The 21,322-nt window shown below is 42.1% G+C and overlaps 1 protein-coding gene across 5 annotated transcripts in view; it reads right to left on the reverse strand.

The window, feature by feature from the left end:
• Positions 1–583: 583 nt before the first annotated feature.
• The window catches only part of TRDMT1 (tRNA aspartic acid methyltransferase 1), a 52,090-nt gene continuing 31,351 nt past the window's right edge, over positions 584–21,322 (reverse strand). For 4 of the 5 annotated variants that reach the window (XM_090047219.1, XM_090047221.1, XM_090047224.1 and 1 more), the window contains 6 exons: positions 20,767–20,836; positions 19,732–19,815; positions 18,573–18,943; positions 15,088–15,145; positions 14,215–14,344; positions 584–6,040 (listed from right to left, as the gene is read on the reverse strand). In XM_090047219.1, coding sequence (XP_089903345.1) covers positions 5,940–6,040; positions 14,215–14,344; positions 15,088–15,145; positions 18,573–18,943; positions 19,732–19,815; positions 20,767–20,836 — 814 coding nt within the window. In that variant the 3' untranslated portion in view covers positions 584–5,939. Of the gene's footprint in view, positions 6,041–14,212; positions 14,345–15,054; positions 15,146–18,572; positions 18,944–19,731; positions 19,816–20,766; positions 20,837–21,322 lie in introns of those variants that run through there. The other variant, XM_090047222.1, reaches the window with a different exon arrangement.

Consider the following 21,322-nt stretch of genomic DNA (forward strand, 5'->3'; position numbering starts at 1 on the left):
TAAAATTTTGGTAGACTTAACTTACCCACATACCCTCATTTTTTGATCCAGGGAAAGGTGCACTTGGCACCCCTTCAAATCTGCTTCTTGTCTCTTGTGACCAGGAAGGAGAGAAAAACAAAGTAGGATCCTCTGCCTTTTGTGCCCATGTACTTTGCATCTCCCTTTGCCAAAATCCTCTGTTGGGCTCACCAATGGATGGAGACAGGCCAGAAAGAACCATCCAGTCATTTTTCTTTTGTATTCAGGCTGGCTACCTAAAGCTATTATGATCCTTTTCCTGGGCCATGCAAATAACTCCTTGATACCACACACACCCCAGACTGTCAAAATGGCAATCAGCTAAGCAGAGGTGTACATTATTTTTATAAATATTGTGCAAGTCTTTCCCACACTATTCATAATATTTTAAATTTATATAGTTCTACTATTTAATATTTCATTATCCCAGATGCTCTGGTATATCAGTTACCTATCCAAGCTTGGTTTGATTAACTAAGCATATTTTTATTTATTTTTAAATAATTACTGTTCTAATACTCTTTCAAATCCAGGTTTATATGAGTAAAAATGAAGGCTAGCATTTATCACAGTTATTATAATTTATTTTAAGCTTTTTGCTTGTTTCTTACATTGGAGTATTGTGTTTCCTAGGGTATTTCCTCAAGCATTTTTCCTTGATAATTTGTCTAAAATTACCCAGAAGGACATGGCACTTTTAACCAAGTACAGGAAACATTTATTGATTCACCCATATTCTTTCAACCACTGGGCGTGCGTGCACACAAACACACACACACTCAGAAGCCACAACACAAGACAGCACAAAATTGGCTTCAAGTATCTATGAGGCAAGATATATTAGATTTCTAATGGGTTTTTGACATTTACAAAAGGAAGGGAATTAACTTAAATATTTTTAAATGAGGCCAATTAACTGATTGATCAACCACAGTTCAAATATCTAACATTATAAGCTACAGAAAAATATTAGAGAGTAAGCAGAGGATGAATAATTAATCTTTGAGGTTTTGAGATAAAACTGACAGCGAAGTATCAATTTGTCTTTCTTAGTTCTTGCATGGATAAACCTCCAGAATTTGATATGACCCTAAAACTAAACCCAAACAATTTGGAGATTTACTTTGGTAAAGCTGGTTTAGATAACGAATATATTATCTAATGTGGGGTAATTATTTTGGTTGTTGGGCCATTTAATGAGTTCTGGTGAGCTGTTGAGGGCCACATATAAAATATGTCAGAAGATATCATTTTAACAAATTATAGATAAAAAAAATCACATACTAAAAATCAAACATCTACTATAATATTTTTAATTGTATTTAAAAAAAATATTTTTGTCCTGATTTGTTTGGGGTTTTTTAGTAGTTTAGATAAAGGTGATCGCATATTAGCTAAAAATAGATTCTTACTCTTGTATATTGTGTTGGGGTGCATGTGTGGGGAGGAGTACGGGGGCTGGGTGGTGCTGCCTGTGTGCTAAGTTTCAGGAGCCAGCTGGGGGTGGGAGAAGGGAAAAGGCACATGCAGCTGAGTTCGCCCGGGGAATGCAGTGCAGGCGCACCCCACCCCTGTATCCCATCTGGAGTGGGTGGAAGGCAGCTGGGAACTGAAGCTGAAGCCCCATGCGCTGTGGTAGAAGCCATCTGCCCCCAGCTTTCCCCAAAACTGGTGCAGTGCAGAAGGAGGAAGAGGAGCTGCTGGAGTGGTGGGGAGCTGAAGACTACCCAGGCAGCTGTGGCAGCAGCAGGACCAGCCCTGTCAGGAAACTGTGCATGCTGGCCAAGGCGAGTACTGAGGCAATGCCACTGGTGGGCATGGGGTGGATGCAGGTGGGAGTACATTGTGGGCTTCCCTGGGCAGGTTTGTACTCTATGTGGCACGCCACAGGCAGCCAGGGGCTGGATACACTCAATTGGCAAGCCAGATCGAACCCTCAGGCTGTATCTTGCCCACTCCTGATTTAAAGCAAATGGCAACATTTACAAATTTAAGACAACTCTGAAAAGTAAAAATGATACCTCATCATATGTTTCCTGCCTATATTCAGTCAGACCTTCTGACCTGCAGAGTATGAACTGCATTTTCCCGCAAAACAACTGAGCTGAGAAGGTGAGATCTGGATTCTATTCCTTGTTCAATATCCACAGAACTAGTGCAGACCCTGGTGCCACTCGATTAGAAGTAAAGAGGTTTCACAGGTATCACCTAAGTGATAGCTAAAGGTTGCAAAGTTGAGTGTGAACTGATTTCAGCCTAATTGGTTTGCAGACATCTGTGCCTGGCAGGTTGCACAAAAGACAATATAATTCAATGAACAATGGGATTAAAACGATGCTGCTCAATGGAACCCAGTAAATAGTTCTACTGATGATATATTAAATGCAACAGAGCCTAGTACACTTAATCCAGTTACTCCCATTCCTTGGGGCAATCTGGAGTAAAAGAATAAAAAAACCTCTGATCTGTGCATTGAAGACACTCTCTCTTATGTAGGGTGACCATATGGCCCAGTTTGGCCACAACAGTCCCAGATTTCATGGGATGGTCCTGACCAGTTGGTGAAAATTGAAACAAAAGTCCTGGAATTGGCCATCTAACATGATCCCTTCTTTCCCTACTGACCCTACTACGCGTGAGTGGGAGGCAGCAGAGCCAGCCTTAGGGAAAATGGTGCCCTGGGTGAACTTGTATTTTGTTGCCCCCTCCCCATTCCCCAAGTCAGCAGTGCTGCTCCAGGCAGAGGTAAAGGCCGGCAGGAGGCACGGGGCACAGTCAAGTGGGGAGGTCCCGCTCCTCCTGTTGTGAGTGTACGGTAGCCACAAAGCTGGTCTCCCAGAGATTGTATTGTTTGTAAACACCCTGAAACAACTGGAATTCTTTCTTAACTGCCTGCCCAATCACTTTTTAATTCCAAGTCAAATTTAGAACTATACAATTACCATTTGGCACTGCTGTACTGCACTTTATACATCTGATCTAGTGTGATACTGAAAGCTAAGATGTCCTAGACTTACTTCTTAAATGTCATAGCTACAGCCAAGGCACTGTGGCTAAACACTCGGTGAATATTAGACCACAAAAAATTAGTAAGTGGCAAGACTTTTCAGCCCCCTTATTTCTGCTGAGTTGATAAACGGGAATGAAAGGAAGGAAGAGATCTCTGTTCAACCCACTCCTTTAATTTATAAATAAACTCTTCAGCAAAATGTTACTACTAGGCTATCACAGGCCTAAACTCTGCTATATGCATCATTACTATAAAGGTTTACAAGAAACCATTGTTAATGTGTACATCAAATTACATGATTTTATAAAAGCACAAATTTACACTTCCATATGTGCTTGTATAACAGAATCCATGCTAGAAAAAGATTGTTTTGCTTGAATCTGTCAGGAGTAAAACCCATAGCTGATCAATTATTCCTGCATCCTACAATCATACAACATTTATTAATCACATTAATAGATCCATAAAGATATATCCCACCATTACATGATATGTTCCCATGGATAGGAACAAAACTATAGTTCACAACGTATTTAATTCAAAACTGGACTTGTTTAAAAGAAGGTGCAATCCAGGAGAATATCATAGTGTTGTTCTCCTCATGTGTCATTGAAAGAACCATTGCAAGGGGTCAACCTTATCTAAAATGAAATATGGCTTAGTGGTCCAGGGTCTTCTACAAGAATACAGTGCCTAAACCCTCACAGTTTCATTCTGAGGATTGAAAAGTCAGTGGCATGGTTGGTTGTAATTGCTCTTGCAGGATCAGAAAGGAGAGGTAGGCTCTGAGGTAGCTCAGGCCAAGCTTAGTCAAATCAGGAGCAGCACACAAAACAAAAAAGTGATCTCGAAAAAAGAGGGGAACTTGTGTATGAAAAACAATCCAAATATGGAACAGAGTGGCTGCAGTTTCTATATGGCAATCAGTCCCAGATAGGAGACATTGCATTACCTACCTGGAAATGGCAAAAGCATGATCTGCTGTGGCTAGGTCCTCATTACAAGTGTTTTGTTTTCTGAAGAATTTTTTTCTTCTTAACTTTTCAAGTAGTGGTGCTTTTGGTACCTTTGTGCCCAAGAATAACAGCCTAAAGAAATCCTTACGTCTGACTTCTCTTGGGCAGATGGCATTTTAGAGTAGATGCTAGTTCCTCAAAGTTGCGTTCTGCTTTCTAACTCACATTATCTCCTATATTTACCAGGTTTAGCTTAATCCATGCGTCTTTCAACCACGCCACAGTTTCTTCCAAAGATCAGGGCAGCAACATCTGTGCAGTAACCTAGACCTGTATCTCTTTGGTACACAGGTTGTTTTGCAGTTTTCCCACAACTTCTTAGCAGCTCTGCACAGATGTTAAGATTAGTGGCACAAATGAGACTTGCAAAATCAATGGATTTTTCAATACATTTCCATAAGATCACATATGGGTAATCCGCTATGCCGCATCTCTAATGATGAAACAAAACTCACAGCCTGGAAAGAACTAAAGTGGCTTAACTTGCTTGAATGCCTCTCCAATTCACAGCTGTTCTGCAGCCACTAGTAACAGTAGCACCTGGGAGATGATCTAAGGGAAAGCCTATGCTTAGAGCAGAAAAGATGGGGAACTGCAGCTACAGACTGGCAATAGCTGTTACAATAGAAAGCTTCTGTATACAGGAGTCTATAGGGATACATATGTTACAAATGAAAAATCATTCTAACTTCAACCCTGCTTAATCCAGGGTTAAAACTAGGACACTTTTATTCACCTGAACAGCTACAGACATGTATCCAAGTTAACAGAGCATAACAGTTGCTCCATGCTCTCAAGCAGGACCTCTTCCACGTTTGAAGCCACTCCAAGCATGCATACATTTGTCCATGCCTTAATAACGGCAGGATGTCTCCAGCTGCTTATGAGTTGCTGCACCAGGCAGAACATCCAGCGCTTCATGTAGTGGCCTTACCCCAACAAACATTAACTACCTGCAGCTCTGCCCCCATGTCTGTGAAGGGGTTCTTGAATGACCTCCTAATAACTCTGTTCTGGTTACTATAATCAAAGAAATCCTCCTGCAACAGGGCACAGGGCCTTAAGGGCTCTTTTATGCCATGCAGGTGCTTTTATACAATATAAAGGAACCAGAGGAAACATAAGAGTTCCCTAAAATAAATGTCTTGCAGAGGATAACACGTAATTTAACTCGTACTGAAAAAATATATTAAAAGAAGGAAAAAAGATAAGCTAGAACATGATGAGTAGGAGCACTGCAAGGGCTCTAAAAACCTCAAAGCATATTTTATGGGTTGTTCCTAAATGCCACAAACACAACTGTGATCTGAGGACATAAGTACTTACAAAGATTAGACAGACACTTACGATCAACATTGTGTCTATTTAAAAATATATAAAGTAGTGGTATTATAAAAGCATTAAAAATATAGTAAACTATTAGACAACTTTTACAACAAACCTCATAAGAACACATTAAGCTAATACTTTCAGTTGTAAATGATATCCTGAATGCAGAACAAATAAATACTTAACATTCACATCTGTTCTATATTCTAGACCAGGAGTTGTGATGTAATATGACAGTTCTACCCACCTTCAGTAAGAGGGACACATAAATACCATAGTTTATATTTTACAAACTAAAAATAAAATATAAGTAAAACAATCAAGGTGTTGGCAGTATATATTTAATAGTGTGCCTGTATGCTCCCACAGCTCAAATGTTCAATAAAATAAATGCATTAAAATACAAATGTTCAGTAGGATATATCTAGCCATTCCAGACAGAGATCTGAGTTAGCAATGATTTTTGTAAAGCTGCCATCAGCTTCATTATGTTACTCAAAGGAAGTTATATTCTGAGTTAGCAGGGTTGACAGAAGTACTCCTCATCAAATTCAGGTTCAGAATCATCTGATCAGAAGTGAAATCAGTTTAGCCACAATGTGTACATTGAGACTATTTCCTAGGAGACGGTAGCGCTGCTTCACTGTTATCTTTTCAGGAAAACCTACAGACAAAAACAATTGTACAATACAAAGACAAAATTAATTTCAGTGTGTTTTTTTTCTTTTCAGGTTTTTGGATTTGCATGAACAATTCCAGGCAACATGCAGCACAGGTCTCTAACTTTACAAATGACTATAAAATGTAGCTTATCCTGCAATCAAGTTCAATTTGTGTCTCCTTGACATAGCACAGGGTGTCCAAGGTCCATGATGCAAGAGGGGCCCTCTTTGGGGGGAGAGGGGTGGGGAGGTGCTGTGGCAGAGTAAATACTGCAGAGTTCGTCTTTTAGTGGGATGCCTCAAGAGGGCAATGGTATTGAAAGAAGGGTATGGTCACAGCAGCCAGAAAATGTGATGATTCAGAAGGCTGCTTAGGCCTTCTCTTGGTGGGGATCCTCAGGAACTCCAAAACTCACCATGTAAATCAGCTGTGACAAGTAACACATATGAGCTCTGCAGAAAGCACTAAGAAAACCTCCTCCATACTGGGCAAGCAAGGGCTGGGAGAAGGAAAGATGGAGGCCCAGGCTAATTTAACCTGGTCGGGATGGGGAGAAAGAACTGAGAAGAGGCTCCTGGGGTCATTAAATTTCAGGCAACTTTTATACATATAAAGGCCTGTGTGTGCATGTGCGTCAGGGAAGAATAGAACTACGTCTATAAACTATATGCTGTACAAACTTCATTGGAAAACTCCCATCCAGAGTGAGCGCAGGAGAAAATGTGGCCAGAGATTATTGGAAACAAGGGCTGAAAGCCAAGGAGGAGGTGGCTGGGAGTTGTTCCATATTTCTCTGCCAGTTTGTAAGGCTTATATATGGACTACTGTGGTAAGCACTTTCTCTGCCAGCTCCAGATGTTCTGCCCAGTTCACTGACACCAATATTTAGGCATCCACTTTCCTCCTCTGGGTCAGTTACTTGGCTGAATGTTTCTTAGATCCCCATACATATTCTCCTAGATGAAGTTTCCATTTGATCTACTGTATAAATTACATATAATGTGTTTAATAAGCGTGTTTGAATAGTAATGGTTGTAAGTTTCCTCTGCCTTTTCTAGACAGATACCAGCCCTAACTCTCTTACTTGCCTGGATAAATTATCTTGGATTTCTTACTTCAAGGAGAAATGACTTGAGTCTAGCCTACATCTGCAGACTTGGTGGCCAGGGGTTTGAAGGGCCTTGGTGCCTAATTTCAAAGTCTTTGTTGCTCAGGGATGCTGCTATCTAAACACATACACTACTACAGAGCTCTGACTCTAATTGACCATTAATTGCTTTTCCACCAAGTGTTGTGTGCTTGATTCCCATTTACACAAAGTTTCCTTTGCATTACTCTTGCAAAGCTCTAGGGCAAATGAGGATTAGCTCCAAATGTTTTGTCTTGTTATAAGTCATTCTCTGGTCTGCATCCCTGTCATTCCTGTATCAGCAACGGTCAAGCGGACAAAGCAAAAGCCTTCTGCATGGTCTGAAGTCACTCTCCTGAAAGCAAATCACCAGTGCAAGAATGGTGTGGTCAATTTTAATATTTCTGTGTTAACCTAATGGCAGTAGACCCATTCCCTGGGACCTGCCAGTAGTAAATAAACTGTTCTAAGATTACTATATTCACTTATTTCATGAAGATCATCTCTGGCTTCATCTATCAAGTGCAGAAGTTCCCAAGCAATGGCTCTAGTTTGGGAATCTCAGCAAAATGTCTCCTGCATGAACCACAGAAAATATGACTTGCAGAACTGTTGCAAAGACAGAAACCACACAGGACTGTAATCTATCTTGGAAACTCAGTTCTTTAGTTAATTACCTTGGCTTGCAATAAAAGAAGTCTGTCACAGCAGACTTTTTTGCTGTGAGAAAGTAAATAATGCCAACATGGTGGCAGTTGGCAAGTACCTCATAACACTTAAAACACCCACCTTCCTGACTTGATTCATGGTGGGGGAAACTGGCCTCTTGATGGGGCAAATTGGTAAATTAATACAGATTCATTTACGGAGCACAATTCCACGAATTTCAGGATTTGTGTTGCCATCCTCTAATTTACCCTTCTCCACAAACATCTGTCCTCCCTGAATGGGAGTCACTGCTAGGCTGGTGACACTGTTCCTCTTTGACCAAGGGCTACTGTAGCCTTTGCTGGAGTATGGGGAGGCCCAAAAGGATCAATAACTAGAGAAACTAGCTACTCCTGAACACTACCAAAGAAGAAAATAATTCCCTATCCTCAGTCCACTCTCCCATCTCAAGCTTGAAGCAGACATTTCAGTTAGATGTTCAAATCTGGCAGAGGTGGGCTGGGGATTCTGGATTTAAAAATAAATAAATAAATAAAATAAGTGGCTAGAAGCTAGAACCATTTGGGGAAACCCGAGCTTGTCTGAAGGTACAGAGAGACTCTCCAGATGCAAAGCTGTAGTTCCATTTCCATCAGAATTAAAGAACCATAGAAAATTAGGTTGGAAGGAACCTCAGAAGGTCATTCTGTCTAATCACCTGCTCAAAACGGGACCACTCCAAGTAGATCATCCCAGTCAAGACTTTGTCTAGCCAGGTCTTAAAAACTTTCATGGATGTAGATTCTACAACTTCTCTGGGTAACCTGTTCCAGTGCTTTCCTGCCCTTCTGGTGAGAAAGTTCCCTTGCTGCAACTTGAGACCATTGCTCCTTGTTTTGTCATCTGCCACTATTGAGAACAGTCTAACTTCATACTCTTTGGAAGCAACCTTCAGGGTAGTTGAAGGCTACTATTAAATCCCCCCAAGTCTTTCTTCTTCAGGCTAAATAAGCCCAGTTCCCTCAGCTTCTCCTCATAATTCATGTGCCTCAGGCCCCTAACCATGTTTCTTGTCCTCCAATTGGACTCTTCCCCAAATTGTCTACATCAGTTCTGTAGTAGGGGCCCCAAAACTGGACACACTACTCCAGATGTGGCCTCACCAGTGCTGAATAGAGGGAAAGAATCACTTCCCTTCAGGTGCTGGTAAGTCATTATCATAGTCATGTAATTAATGCAGCCCAGTATGCTGTTAGCCTTCTTTGCTACAAGGGCACAACATTGGCCCATATTCAGCTTACTGTCCAGGTCCTTTTCTGCACAGCTGCTGCTTAGCCAGTTGGTCCCCAGCATGGGATTGTTCCATCTTAAGTGCAGGACTTAGCACTTCTCCTTACTGAACCCAAGGTCATTGCAGGACCCCTGGCACAGCTTTACGAGCACTCGTGGTGCTCTGGTGTGGTGCCAGAGACTGGAAGAGGGCCAAAGTGGTTCTCATCTTCAAAAAAGGGAGGAAGGAAGAACAGGCCAGTTAATCTTGCCTCAATCCTGGGTAAGCTTTTTGAGAGAATTATTCTAGCACATGTACACAAGGGGCCAGCAGGGGAGATTATGCTTAGGGGCAACCAACACGGGTTCATTAGAGGCAGGTCCTATCAGACCAACCTGGTGGCCTTCTACGACCAGGTCACCAAATCCTTAGACGCAGGAGTAGCAGTGGATATAGTCTTTCTGGACTTTCAGAAGGCCTTCGACACTGTCTCTCACCCCGTTCTCATTAAAAAACTGGGGGACTGCGGTGTCGACACCTACACAGTCAAATGGGTTGCCAACTGGCTGGAGGGCTGCACCTAGAGAGTGGTGGTGGATGGGTCATTTTCAACCTGAAGGGATGTGGGCAGGTCGCCCAGGACTTGGTCCTCGGGCCCACACTGTTCAACATCTTCATCAGTGACTTGGACGAGGGGGTAAAAAGCACCCTGTTCAAATTTGCTGATGACACTAAGATGTGGGGGCATGTAGGTACGCTAGAAGGAAGGAATAGGCTGCAATCGGACCTAGACAGGTTACAGGGGTGGGCGGATGAGAATAGGATGGGATTCAACACTGACAAGTGCAAGGTGCTGCACCTGGGGAGGAAGAACCAGCAGCATACCTACAGGCTGGGGAACTCCCTTCTCGTCAGTGCTGAGGCAGAAAAGGATCTTGGAGTCATCACTGATGCCAAGATGAACATGGGCCAGAAGTGTGGGGATGCTGTCAGGAAGGCCAACCGCACCTTGTCATGCATCCACAGATTCATCTCAAGCAGGTCCAAGGAGGTGATCCTCCCCCTCTATGTGGCACTGGTCAGACCGCAGCTGGAGTACTGTGCCCAGTTCTGGGTGCCGCACTTCAAGAGGGATGTGGACAGCATGGAGAGGGTCCAGAGGAGGGCCACTTGCATGATCAAGGGGCAGCAGGGCAGGCCCTATGAGGAGAGGCTACGGGACCTGAACCTGTTCAGCCTCCACAAGAGAAGGCTGAGGGGAGATCTAGTGGCCTATTACAAACTAGTGAGAGGGGACCAGCAGGCACTGGGGGAGCCCCTGTTCCCCCAAGCACTACCAGGAGTGACTAGAAATAATGGTCACAAGCTGGCAGAGGGTAAATTCAGATTAGACATCAGGAGGTGCTACTTCACGGTCAGGGCGGCTAGGATCTGGAACCAACTTCCAAGCAAAGCGGTGCTGGGTCTTACCCTGGGGGTCTTTAAGACAAGGCTTGACAATCACCTTGCTGGGATCATTTGACCCCAGTACTCTTTCCTGCCATAGCAGGGGGTCGGACTTGATGATCTGCTTAGGTCCCTTCCGACCCAACTAACTATGAACTATGAAACCTCATGAGATTTCTTTTGGTCCAAACCTGCAATTTGATGAGGTCACTCTGAATCCTAGCTCTACCCTCCAGGGTACTACCCCCCCAGGGTTGGTGTCAACTGCAGACTTGCTGAGAGTGTACATCAACTCATCTTCCATACTGTTGATGAAGATATTGAACAAAACTGGTCCCAGGACTGACCTCTGGGGCACTGCACTTGATACCAGCTGCCAAGCAGACATCGACCCATTGATTACTACTCTAAGCCCAATGACCCAGCTAATTTTCTAACCGCTTTACAGTCTGTTCATCCAACCTGTACTTCCTTAAGTTGCTTGTGAAAATGTTATGGAAGACCATATCAAAAGCCTTGCTCAAGTCAAGGTATATCACATCCTCTGCTCTTTCCGACATCCACGGAGCCAGTCACCTCATCATAGTAGGCAATCAGGTTAGTCAGGCATGACTTGCCCTTGGTGAATCCATGCTGACTGTTCCTGATCACCTGTTTCTCCTCCAGTGCTTATAAATGGATTCCTTGAGGACCTGCTCCATGGTATCCACTTCCTGTAAGCTTCCTTTATTTGTTTTTAGCTCATTCAAGAGTTCCCTGCTAAGCCAAGCTGGTCTTCTGCCATACTTGCTAGTCTTCCTGCACATTGAGATGACTTGTTCCTGTGCCCTCAGTAAGGGTACTCAAGGAGCTGGCGAGCGTCATAGCCCATCCCCTGGCACGGATCTTTGAAAACTCCTGGCACTCTGGTGTAGTGCCTGAAGACTGGAAGGAGGCCAATGTGGTGCCGATCTTCAAGAAAGGGAGGAGAGTGGATCCGGCTAACTACAGGCCCATTAGCCTGACTTCTATCCTGGGGAAGATCTTAGAAAAGTTTATTAAGGAGGCCATCTTTGAGGGACTGGCCCAGGCTAACATTCTAAGGGACAGCCAGCACGGGTTTGTTGCGGGTAGGTCTTGTTTGACCAATCTCATTTCCTTCTATGACCAGGTGACCTATCACCTGGACAAGGGAGAAGAGATTGATGTCATATATCTTGACTTCAGAAAAGCTTTTGATCTGGTATCCCATGATCACCTCTTGGCCAAACTGCCCAGTTGTGGCCTTGGCTCCACCACTATCCGCTGGCTGGGAAACTGGCTTCGTGGTCGGACCCAGAGGGTTGTGATTGATGGCAGTCACTCATCATGGTGCCCTGTAACGTGGGGTCCCTCAAGGCTCTGTCCTGGGACCCATACTGTTCAACATCTTCATTAACGATGTGGACATTGGAGTTAGGAGTGGACTGGCCAAGTTTGCCGATGACACCAAACTTTGGGGCAAAGCATCCATGCCAGAAGATAGGCGGGTGATCCAGGCTGACCTGGACAAGCTCAGCAAATGGGCAGACGAGAACCTCATGGCGTTTAACACCGAAAAATGCAAGGTTCTCCACCTTGGGAGGAAAAACCTGCAGCACTTATAGGCTCGGCAGTGCTACGTCGGTTAGCACTACAGAAGAAAAAGACTTGGGGGTCATCATTGACCACAAGATGAACATGAGCCTCCAATGCGATGCTGCGGCTAGTAAAGCGACCAAAATGCTGGCGTGCATCCATAGATGCTTCTTGAGCAAATCCCGGGACGTCATTCTCCCCTTGTACTCGGCCTTGGTGAGGCCGCAGCTGGAGTACTGCGTCCAGTTTTGGGCTCCACAATTCAAAAAGGATGTGGAGAAGCTTGAGCGAGTCCAGAGGAGAGCCACGCGCATGATCAGAGGTCAGGAAAACAGATCTTACGATGACAGGCTGAGAGCCACGGGACTCTTTAGCCTGGAAAAGTGCAGGCTCAGGGGTGATCTGATGGCCACCTATAAGTTTATCAGGGGTGACCACCAGGATCTGGGGGAACGTTTGTTCACCAGAGCGCCCCAAGGGATGACGAGGTTGAACGGTCACAAACTCCTGCAAGACCGTTTCAGGCTGGACATAAGGCAGAATTTCTTTACTGTCCAAGCCCCCAAGGTCTGGAAGAGTCTGCCAGCGGAGGTGGTTCAAGCACCTACATTGAACACCTTCAAGAGTAAATTGGATGCTTATCTTGCTGGGATTCTATGACCCCAGCTGACTTCCTGCCCTTTGGGCAGGGGGCTGGGCTCGATGATCTCCCGAGGTCCCTTCCAGCCCCAATGTCTATGAAATCTATGAAAATACAACCAGCTCTCCTGGACACCTTTCCCACTCAGACCGGCTCCCAAAGATCCTCCCCATCAGTTCCCTGAGTGAACAGAAGTCTGCTTTTCTGAAGTCCAGGGTCCTTATTCTGCTATTCTCCTTTTTCCTTTCCTCAAGATCTTGAACTCAATCATCTCACAGTCAATGATGCTCAAGTTGCCATCCACCACTACATTCCCCACCAATTCTTCCTTGTTTGTGAACAGCAGGTCAAAAAGAGTACTGCTCCTCGTTGGCCTCTTCAACACTTGCACAGGAAATTGTGCTCAACATTTTCCAAAACCTGCCTGGATCACACTGCTGTATTGCCCTCCCAGCAAATGTCAGGGTGACTGAAGTCTCCCAAGAGAACTAGCACCTATGATTGGGAAACTTCCCTTAGGTGTTTGATGAAAGCCTCATCCACCTTGTCCTCCGGGCCTGGCTGTCTATAGCAGACACTCCATCACCCTTGTTGCTCTCTCCTTTGACCCAAACCCAGACACTTTCAACAGGCTTATCTCCAGGTTCGTACTGCAGCTCTGGGCAATCATGCAGTCCTTTTATATAAAAAGCTATTCCTTCTCCTCTTCTCCCTTTCCTGCCTGTCCTTCCTGAACAGTTTGTACCCATCCATGACAGTGCTCCAGTCATGTGAGCTATCCCACCAAGTCTCTGTTATTCCAATCATGTCATAGTTCTGTGACTGTGCGAGGAATTTCAATTGTTCCTGCTTCTTTCCCAGGCTCTGCATTTGTGTATAGACACCTGAGGTAACTAGCCAATTGCCCTAATTTCTCAGGAAGAATGAGACTGCTTTCCTTCCCTGCTGCTCCTTTCTGCTTGTGCTTCTTGCAGGTCACCCACTTACCTCAGAAGTTGCAAATGGTGCATGAGGGGGAAAGCCAGGAGTTCTTAACACTGACAGTCATAAAAGGGCTCTCAAGCTGACAACAGATGCAGCCTTATTATAGATGTCAGTAATGCTCGCTATTCTTAAGTAAACAATATTTTCTAAACCAAACAAAGGCCTCTGCTTCATGGCCATTCAAGAAAAGAGAAGATTTAGATCCCATAGTTTACTTTTCTGAGATGATAAAAGTAAATCTGATTATACGACAGACAGGAATGTTGTTACAAACTGAGAGAAACTAATGAATGCTTAGAAGAATGGTAACAAAACAGAAATGAAGTTATTTTTAAAATAAAGATGTATTAGAAGAATTATTGAACAAAAAACACAGAACATTCCCTTCAATATACCATGCTGGAAACTCTAGCTGCCCTTCTGAAGGCTGGACTAGAAATGAGGTGCTTAATGGGCACGTACCAAATTCTGGAGGGAATCCATGGAGATTTGCTATTTCTCTAGGAGTAAAGTATCGCAATTTTAGAGTCGACAGTCTCTTAAGCTTCTCTTCTTCTGATAATGTCTCAATAGATTTGAACACTGACTCAAGCTGTAAAGAATGTCCAAGACAAATATGGATGATGAACAAAGACTATGTAAAATTACATCACAACTTTCATATCTTTATGAAGTGCTTCTCAGATGGCTTTGCTGCCAAAGATAACACAGCAACTGCATTTCCTATTTGAAAGTATACTTTGCCTTATACCTCTGCAGTCAACATCTTAACAAATGTAACTACAAGGAAAATAAGCATGCTGCCATGAAGGAATCAATCACTTTTTTCAACATACTCAAACGTGCAACCACAAAACTATAAACTTCTGTGAAGGGTAAAAGAGATGACTCAGTAAGTGGGAAGCTACAAATCAGCCTCCGCTAAAATTAAGCTATGGGCAGTTGGCTCAGAGGTTGCTTTGGCATGCCTCGAAATTGCAGTTCTGCATTCCTTCTGCCAGTAGTGTAGCTAGGGTGGGCTGAGCAGGGCACCAGCTCTGTATGCCAACTTGGAGAAAGCACCACTGTGACCCCCTCCCCACCCAGCCATGACACTAGAGGTGATGTTAGTATCCCACACCATTTCAAGTGAAGGTCCCCATAAAGCCATCACTTAAATATACCCTATCTGAGAATTTAAAGTGAATTAGAGGGAAACACAGCTAGTCTGTGCCATACAATTTAGTTCTTAAGACATTTTTATTAGAATAAATCCAGAATAGTTAAGCAGAAGTGGATAAATAAAAACGTTTTTAATACTACCTGCTTTGATCTGTTTTAATAGTCATCCTGTACCTGAACATCCTCTGCTGTCTGCAGCACTGAGCCTGTTCCTTCTACATAGTGTCCGTACCTTGAGAACAACAAAACCATACATGAAAAATGTTATTGGGCTTTACACTACAGAGAAAGGCAGAAATGCACAAAAGTTAATTTGATGTTGCTAACAGTCTCCTAGAAAGGTCACATAAAAAGTCTTCTTAAAAAAAATAAATCCTAACCCTGAGAAGGCTAGACTAGCATCTGAAAATCATCTTTGAGGATTATTCCCCCATCAGTGCATAAAGACTTTAGTCTTGCTAGTGCTAGATAGTACAACTAGCCATGGATTTCTTACATAATGTCTTCAAAAAGGCCACCTAAGCTGCATACACAACTCTTGCATTTTTAAGTATAAAATGGTTCCTTGGGCTCACAAATTGGGCTTTTGTCCAATCTAACATCCATTTTACCCAGAATTTTTGAAACCAGGCTCCCTGAATTCATAGGAAGATATAGCCATCACCAAGAACCTAAAATTGTCATTCTGATGCGCAAAGAGCAAAGTTATTCAGTCAGATTGTTGCATTAGTCTTTGTTAGTTTTTTTTGTGGGGTGGGGGAGTTACTGTTTAACAGTTAAAAAAACAGACATGAAAAAATAGCTGGTATGTAATAAGAGAGTGGACATTATAAACCATACTAGGGCTTTTTTGGGGTCTTTGTGGTTTATTCTGTAAATACATGTTTACTCTATAGTCTCTCACAGGCTATCATTTAAATATAATTATAGGCTTGCCAGACTCAGAAAGAAGCTCTGTTTGCATGATAGCACTGTGCAAGTATGTCCTGAACACAGAGATTTAGAGAGTGAAATGGATGGGCTTTGCACAAAGCAATCATCTAAGGATCATCTGTCCAACAGACCATCATAGGTCACACTCCCCATCAACTAAATCCTTACTTTGCTATCCTCCCTAAAATTTTCTCGGCATCCCTGTTGAAAGGACTGTTGCATGGTTTCTTTGGGTCTGCTGTGTCCAGTGCACTCTTAAGTGGTACCCCAAGTTTGTATTAGCCTTTACACACCACAGGAGAAAAAGGAGAAAAATGTTTTCTCTTATGTGCAATAACCCTGTAAGGGCTCAGCCATGTAAGGTGCTAGGGACGCCTGCTCCAATCTAGCATTTAAGTATTCAGTAGTCCAATTAAAGTCAGTAGCAGTGGTAACATGCTTAAAGTTAAGGATAAGTAAATGATCTTCAGAATCAGGGCCAGGTCTTAAAAAGTAACCGATTCACATTTTAAATGTATGGTCAGTAATTAATAAGCTAAATTGTGGGGGAGGGTGGGAAGAGGGAACAAGTCTTTTAAATCTATTTTTTCAACATTACCAAGAAATTCCAATGCATCATTCACTACATCAATGGTTCTCAACCTGTTTAAAGTCACAGCACACTCCCCCAACTTTTCTGAATTTAGCAGCACCTCAGTTAAGAGCCACTATCATGCTGCCCCAATTTACCTCAGTGGTTCTCAACTGCACACCACCATGGGCAAGTTAAAGTGCCCCACATATTCTTTGGCCTCATTAGGGTCTTCTCTGCTAACCACATCTCCATGGCACTCCGGACGGGAACCCTCACTTCACCAAGCTCTGCTTATACACATCAGAGTAATTTGCACAGTTGCATAACACAATGCCAGTCCTAATCCGCTGCCTATTTCTTACATCATAACAAGCACTGGTTATGTGCATATCAGTTAAGTGTACAAACCATTTAAGGGCATAGCATTTTTCAGCCTCACTGTCATAACCTCACTCAGGGCTCTCCAACTGGTGGCCCATGGGCCCTGACAGCTGCCTCTCCTGCTGCAGGGGAGGACTTAGGGGTCTACATGCAACCAGCACAGCCTATGTGGTAAGGAGCGAGGGAGCTGCATGCTAACAGTCCAGCTCGCGTGGCAGGGAGTGGGAAGTGGCATTCTGCTGGTACAGCCTGCACAGTACGGAGGATGCCGGAGGGTGTTGTCCCCTGTAGCTGCACTGAAATTGGAGAGCCCTAACCTAACTGAACTCTTTAATTTCATACTTGGTAAACCTGAGTAGCAGGTGTCTATTTCAGAGTTTCTAAAGCAATCTGGAACTGGAAAAATTCTGTCTATTTCAGGCCACTAGAGGCATAAGGCCCCCTCCCAAACAAAGTAACAAGATTCATGAGGTGGAAAAACTTAGCCTGGGTTGATCCCTAAACTAGCAAGTATTGTTTATTTTGAATTCTGATAAATGCCAGTCTTTTTTCAGTCCCAAAGCAACATACTTAAATGGAATACTCTGTATATATTTCTACAAATAAATGGATTTGGGACAAAACATGAATAATTACAGCTTCCTATACTGGTATTTCAAATCTTTATTTTAATCAGTAATCTTTTTCTTGGCATCTATAAAATATAAACAAGGCCCTTGTCTAAAAGACTTGTACTGTGACAATTGTAAATACAACACATATTATATAGTGTGGAACTGTCACACATTTGAGAAACTGCATCGTGTCAAAGTTTAAATCTCAACATTTTCATGAACTGAAAAGACAAACAGAAAGAAAAAGTTTGTCAGCTGATTGATTTTTGTTACAATTTTCTTTAGAAAGTTAGTATATCATTGTCTTTAATTAAGAAACAAAATTTCACACTAAGAAACAGAATTTTCTATTTTGAAAATGTGAAAAAGAAATATTTTAAAGTTTCCAAAACTGTTTTCACATTTCTTTTTGTTCAGAAACTATTGAAATCAAATGCTTTCTATAAAATAGTTTTTTGACAGTTCAGCATTTTTGTCAACATATACAGCTTAAAAATTCTTGACCAGCCCTGATCACCATTTAGCAGCTTGTATAATCAGGTCATCAATACACAAAATATAATTTGGGAAGTTACTAGACAACTAGGTCCCAAATACTGATCTGAAAGAGTCATTGTTTGCATTTTTCTGCATGAAAAGTTTAACTGTTGCTGTAATAACTAAAGAACAGCAATCTTCAATGGGCGGAGCTTCTTTAAAGTTAATGGAGCTATTCTGACCTAAAAGCCAAGGATCTGGCCCCACTCTCGAAAATATCAACATCTATAAAATGTAGATACAGTTATAAGGAATGGAGCTGTCATGCATACTGCTTTGTAACTTCAGTGAGCAACATAAAGAAATTCATTAATGAATTACTACTCTACCAGCCTGCTGGAACCATATTTCTGCAGAGATAATTAAGCTTCTGTGAAGGTCATGAAACAAGAAGCATTGTTGACCTCTTTTTGGGACCGGGCACATGATGTTCTGCCAGAGAGAGACTGATTCTCATGCTGGTATTTTACTGGATCAGAACGTGTGCTACAAGAAAAGTTGTTCCAGAAAGGCCTCTTTTTTAATTAAATGCTGTTTCTGGTGTTCAAAAGGACTGCAAAGTAAGGCTTGCATTTAGAACATTTAGGTAAGGTCCACTCATAGATCTCATTGAGACTTACCCTTTTGTGAAGCATGTGGACCTTCTGCAGGTGGGTTTAACAATGTCTAATAGGAAAGCATAGCGTAGTAAGGATTTGGGTGGCAAGTAGTACTGGCTCATTTCTTCACTGTCCCCTTCAAGAAAGTCTTTTAGTACTTGCATAGAGAAATCATTGTCCTGGTTCTGCTTTCTTTTCATCTCTTCCATTGTTTCAAGTTTAAAAAGAAAGGCTTCTTTTGATGAACACTGCTTCTCACCACAATCAAAACCAGAGTTTGGCTCAAGGTTTTCCTCTTCAGTAAGTGTGGATGAATTGTCTTTTTCTAAGCCTAGAGGAACTTTGTATTTCACTGAATTATTTGATTCCTCATCTGGGAAATATGTCAATATCTAGCATGAAATAAAATATGCAAAAGATTACAGTAGTGTACTTGTATTGTGCAACTACCAATTAAGTTCAGGCAGTAATAAACCAATTCCTATCTAAAATACAACAATGACTTTATTATCTCTCTTTCTATAAAGATTTTAAAATGATTTCGGTATTATTAAATACTAACCTTTTTTAGATGCATTTTTAGATGCGCAAGAACCAGATGAAAGTAGTGTCCTTTGGGGCTCGATTTGTAACCTAAAACTCAGGGTAGGTTTACTGAAATACTTGGTAAATCCTGGGTAAGTTACACTCTTTTCCCCAACCATGATGCCCTTCTTCTTTTTACTTTATCTTTTACATCTCCTGGGCATTAGGTAGCAGTTTATCACCTTCACTCATCACACAATATTCTGGGCATAATTGGCCAGGTCCTCCTCAATGATGGGTATGCACAGTCCCCTATTTTATCTCTCCCTAAAAGTCTTAGCAGGCATAACTGCACACAGTCACCCTTTCAAGAAAAAAATTCCACTGGCTATAGGGGATCATGACAAACAGTTCAGTATTTTGGTCTGTCCTCATCCAGAGATGTGCCCGTAAGGACTTGTATAAGTCATGTAAGCAACTAGGGCTATTTCAGTCCTTAACGGGTCTGTGAGGAAGAAATTAGAAGGTAGCTTAAAGCTGTTTCCCTCGCACATGCTCACACAGCTAAGATGAGCATAAAGTGGGCACAGCTGAAGATGTATCCCCCAGTCTTCAGAAAAAGAAAGAGCAGTTAAGGAACAGAAATAAATCTCACCTGATCTGAAGCTTGAAAGGAAAATGGCTCTGAATGAAGCTTTGCAATCAGAAAATATCGCAGTCTAGAATTCGGAATGCCAAGCTGCAAGCAAAACCCCCCAGGCAGTCAGTCCACATGACAGAATGGCAAAATGATTTGTGCCATCATGAAAACTGCTAGTTACACTTTTTATATTAATAAAAAAAATTCTATTGTTTTCCCACCACAAATATGTTAGCATTAATCTAAATTAAACCTATTTTCAACTGGCACAAAAGGGTTTTAAAATGCACCCATGCAGAAATCTCAACACTGTTAGTTTGTCATGAAGGACAACTGTTAGTTTGTTGTGAAGAGCAGAATTAATTTTTCATGACCCGTAAAACCCCAGTTTTCCTATCTAGTAGCAATATGATGAATGCCCTCATTTCCCACAACACAGGCAACAAAGAGGTATCTGGTTTATTGTACTTGTCATCACACTTTTCCTATCTAATTTTCTTAAACACATGGATCATTTTTTCATATTTCTGCTTCATCCTCCAATACATCAATAGAAAATTTTTTAAAAAATAAAGTGTAAAGGGAAGTGAAAGAAACTGAAATGGTTTCTAGACCTACGTTTTAGGGCAAACATGCTGCCCTTTTTCTGGCATGTTCTATCACATGAATGAGGAACTGGATGAGGCAAGTCATAATGAAACAGTGCTTTTTTTAATTTACACTTCCCAAGCTACTATCTCAAAGATGCAGAGATTTCTAGCTAGCATTTTAAAGGCCAGATCTCTTATGTCTTCCACAAATAAAATTCCTATCGACTTAAAACATATCCAATGGCTGTTAAACTATTACAGGAATGGGCTTTGAACAACACTTAAGAATAGAGGCATATATGTACTGACCCTGACCTAGCCAGAAGCTAAATTAGATGGCATGACTTATCTAGAGGAATAGTCTAAACATGAATGTTTTTCTTCTAGCATGTAAAATCCTTTCCAAGTACCCCATGTAAGGTACAGTTTGGTGAGGAATTGTTATAATCTTACTACTCACACAAGTTGGAGACAAGAGAAATTCTTGATATTTAAATCCACATGCCTCTAGAGTTTGTACAAATTCGTTTCTGGAAATGAGAAGAAACAAAAGCCAATTATTTTCCATAAGCAGTTAGCTATATAATGCATATGCTTTCCATTTCCATTTTTTCCTTAAACAAAGTTCCATTAAATGAAGATCTGTAGGTGTTAGACAATTAGCAGTCACACAACAAAGACTAAATATAGCTTGTACATATCCAGCTAGTTACACGCTTCTGAGACTCAGAAAAGGGTATATAAAGATCAGTGTTATTCCAGCCAAGTGAAGGATGATTGCAGACACGCATGGGAACCCCACTTCTATTTAGGGACACACATTCCTCCAGAAAAGTATCCCATTGCTAGAAAAAGTACTTGCAACATGTCAGAAGCAAAGATAACAAGTAGAAAACATATTTTCCTGAGATGTGGATTACCAAATAGTTTACAGTGGGTTAGAAGCAAGATATTAAACTCCTACAGGTGGCCATTCTTTATCTGATCACCCAGGATCTGCCTCTCTTTACTGCCAG

The sequence above is a fragment of the Crocodylus siamensis genome, chromosome 5, assembly GCF_052110815.1.
Source record: "Crocodylus siamensis isolate JL-2025a chromosome 5, ASM5211081v1, whole genome shotgun sequence".
Classification (NCBI taxonomy): Eukaryota; Metazoa; Chordata; order Crocodylia; family Crocodylidae; genus Crocodylus; species Crocodylus siamensis.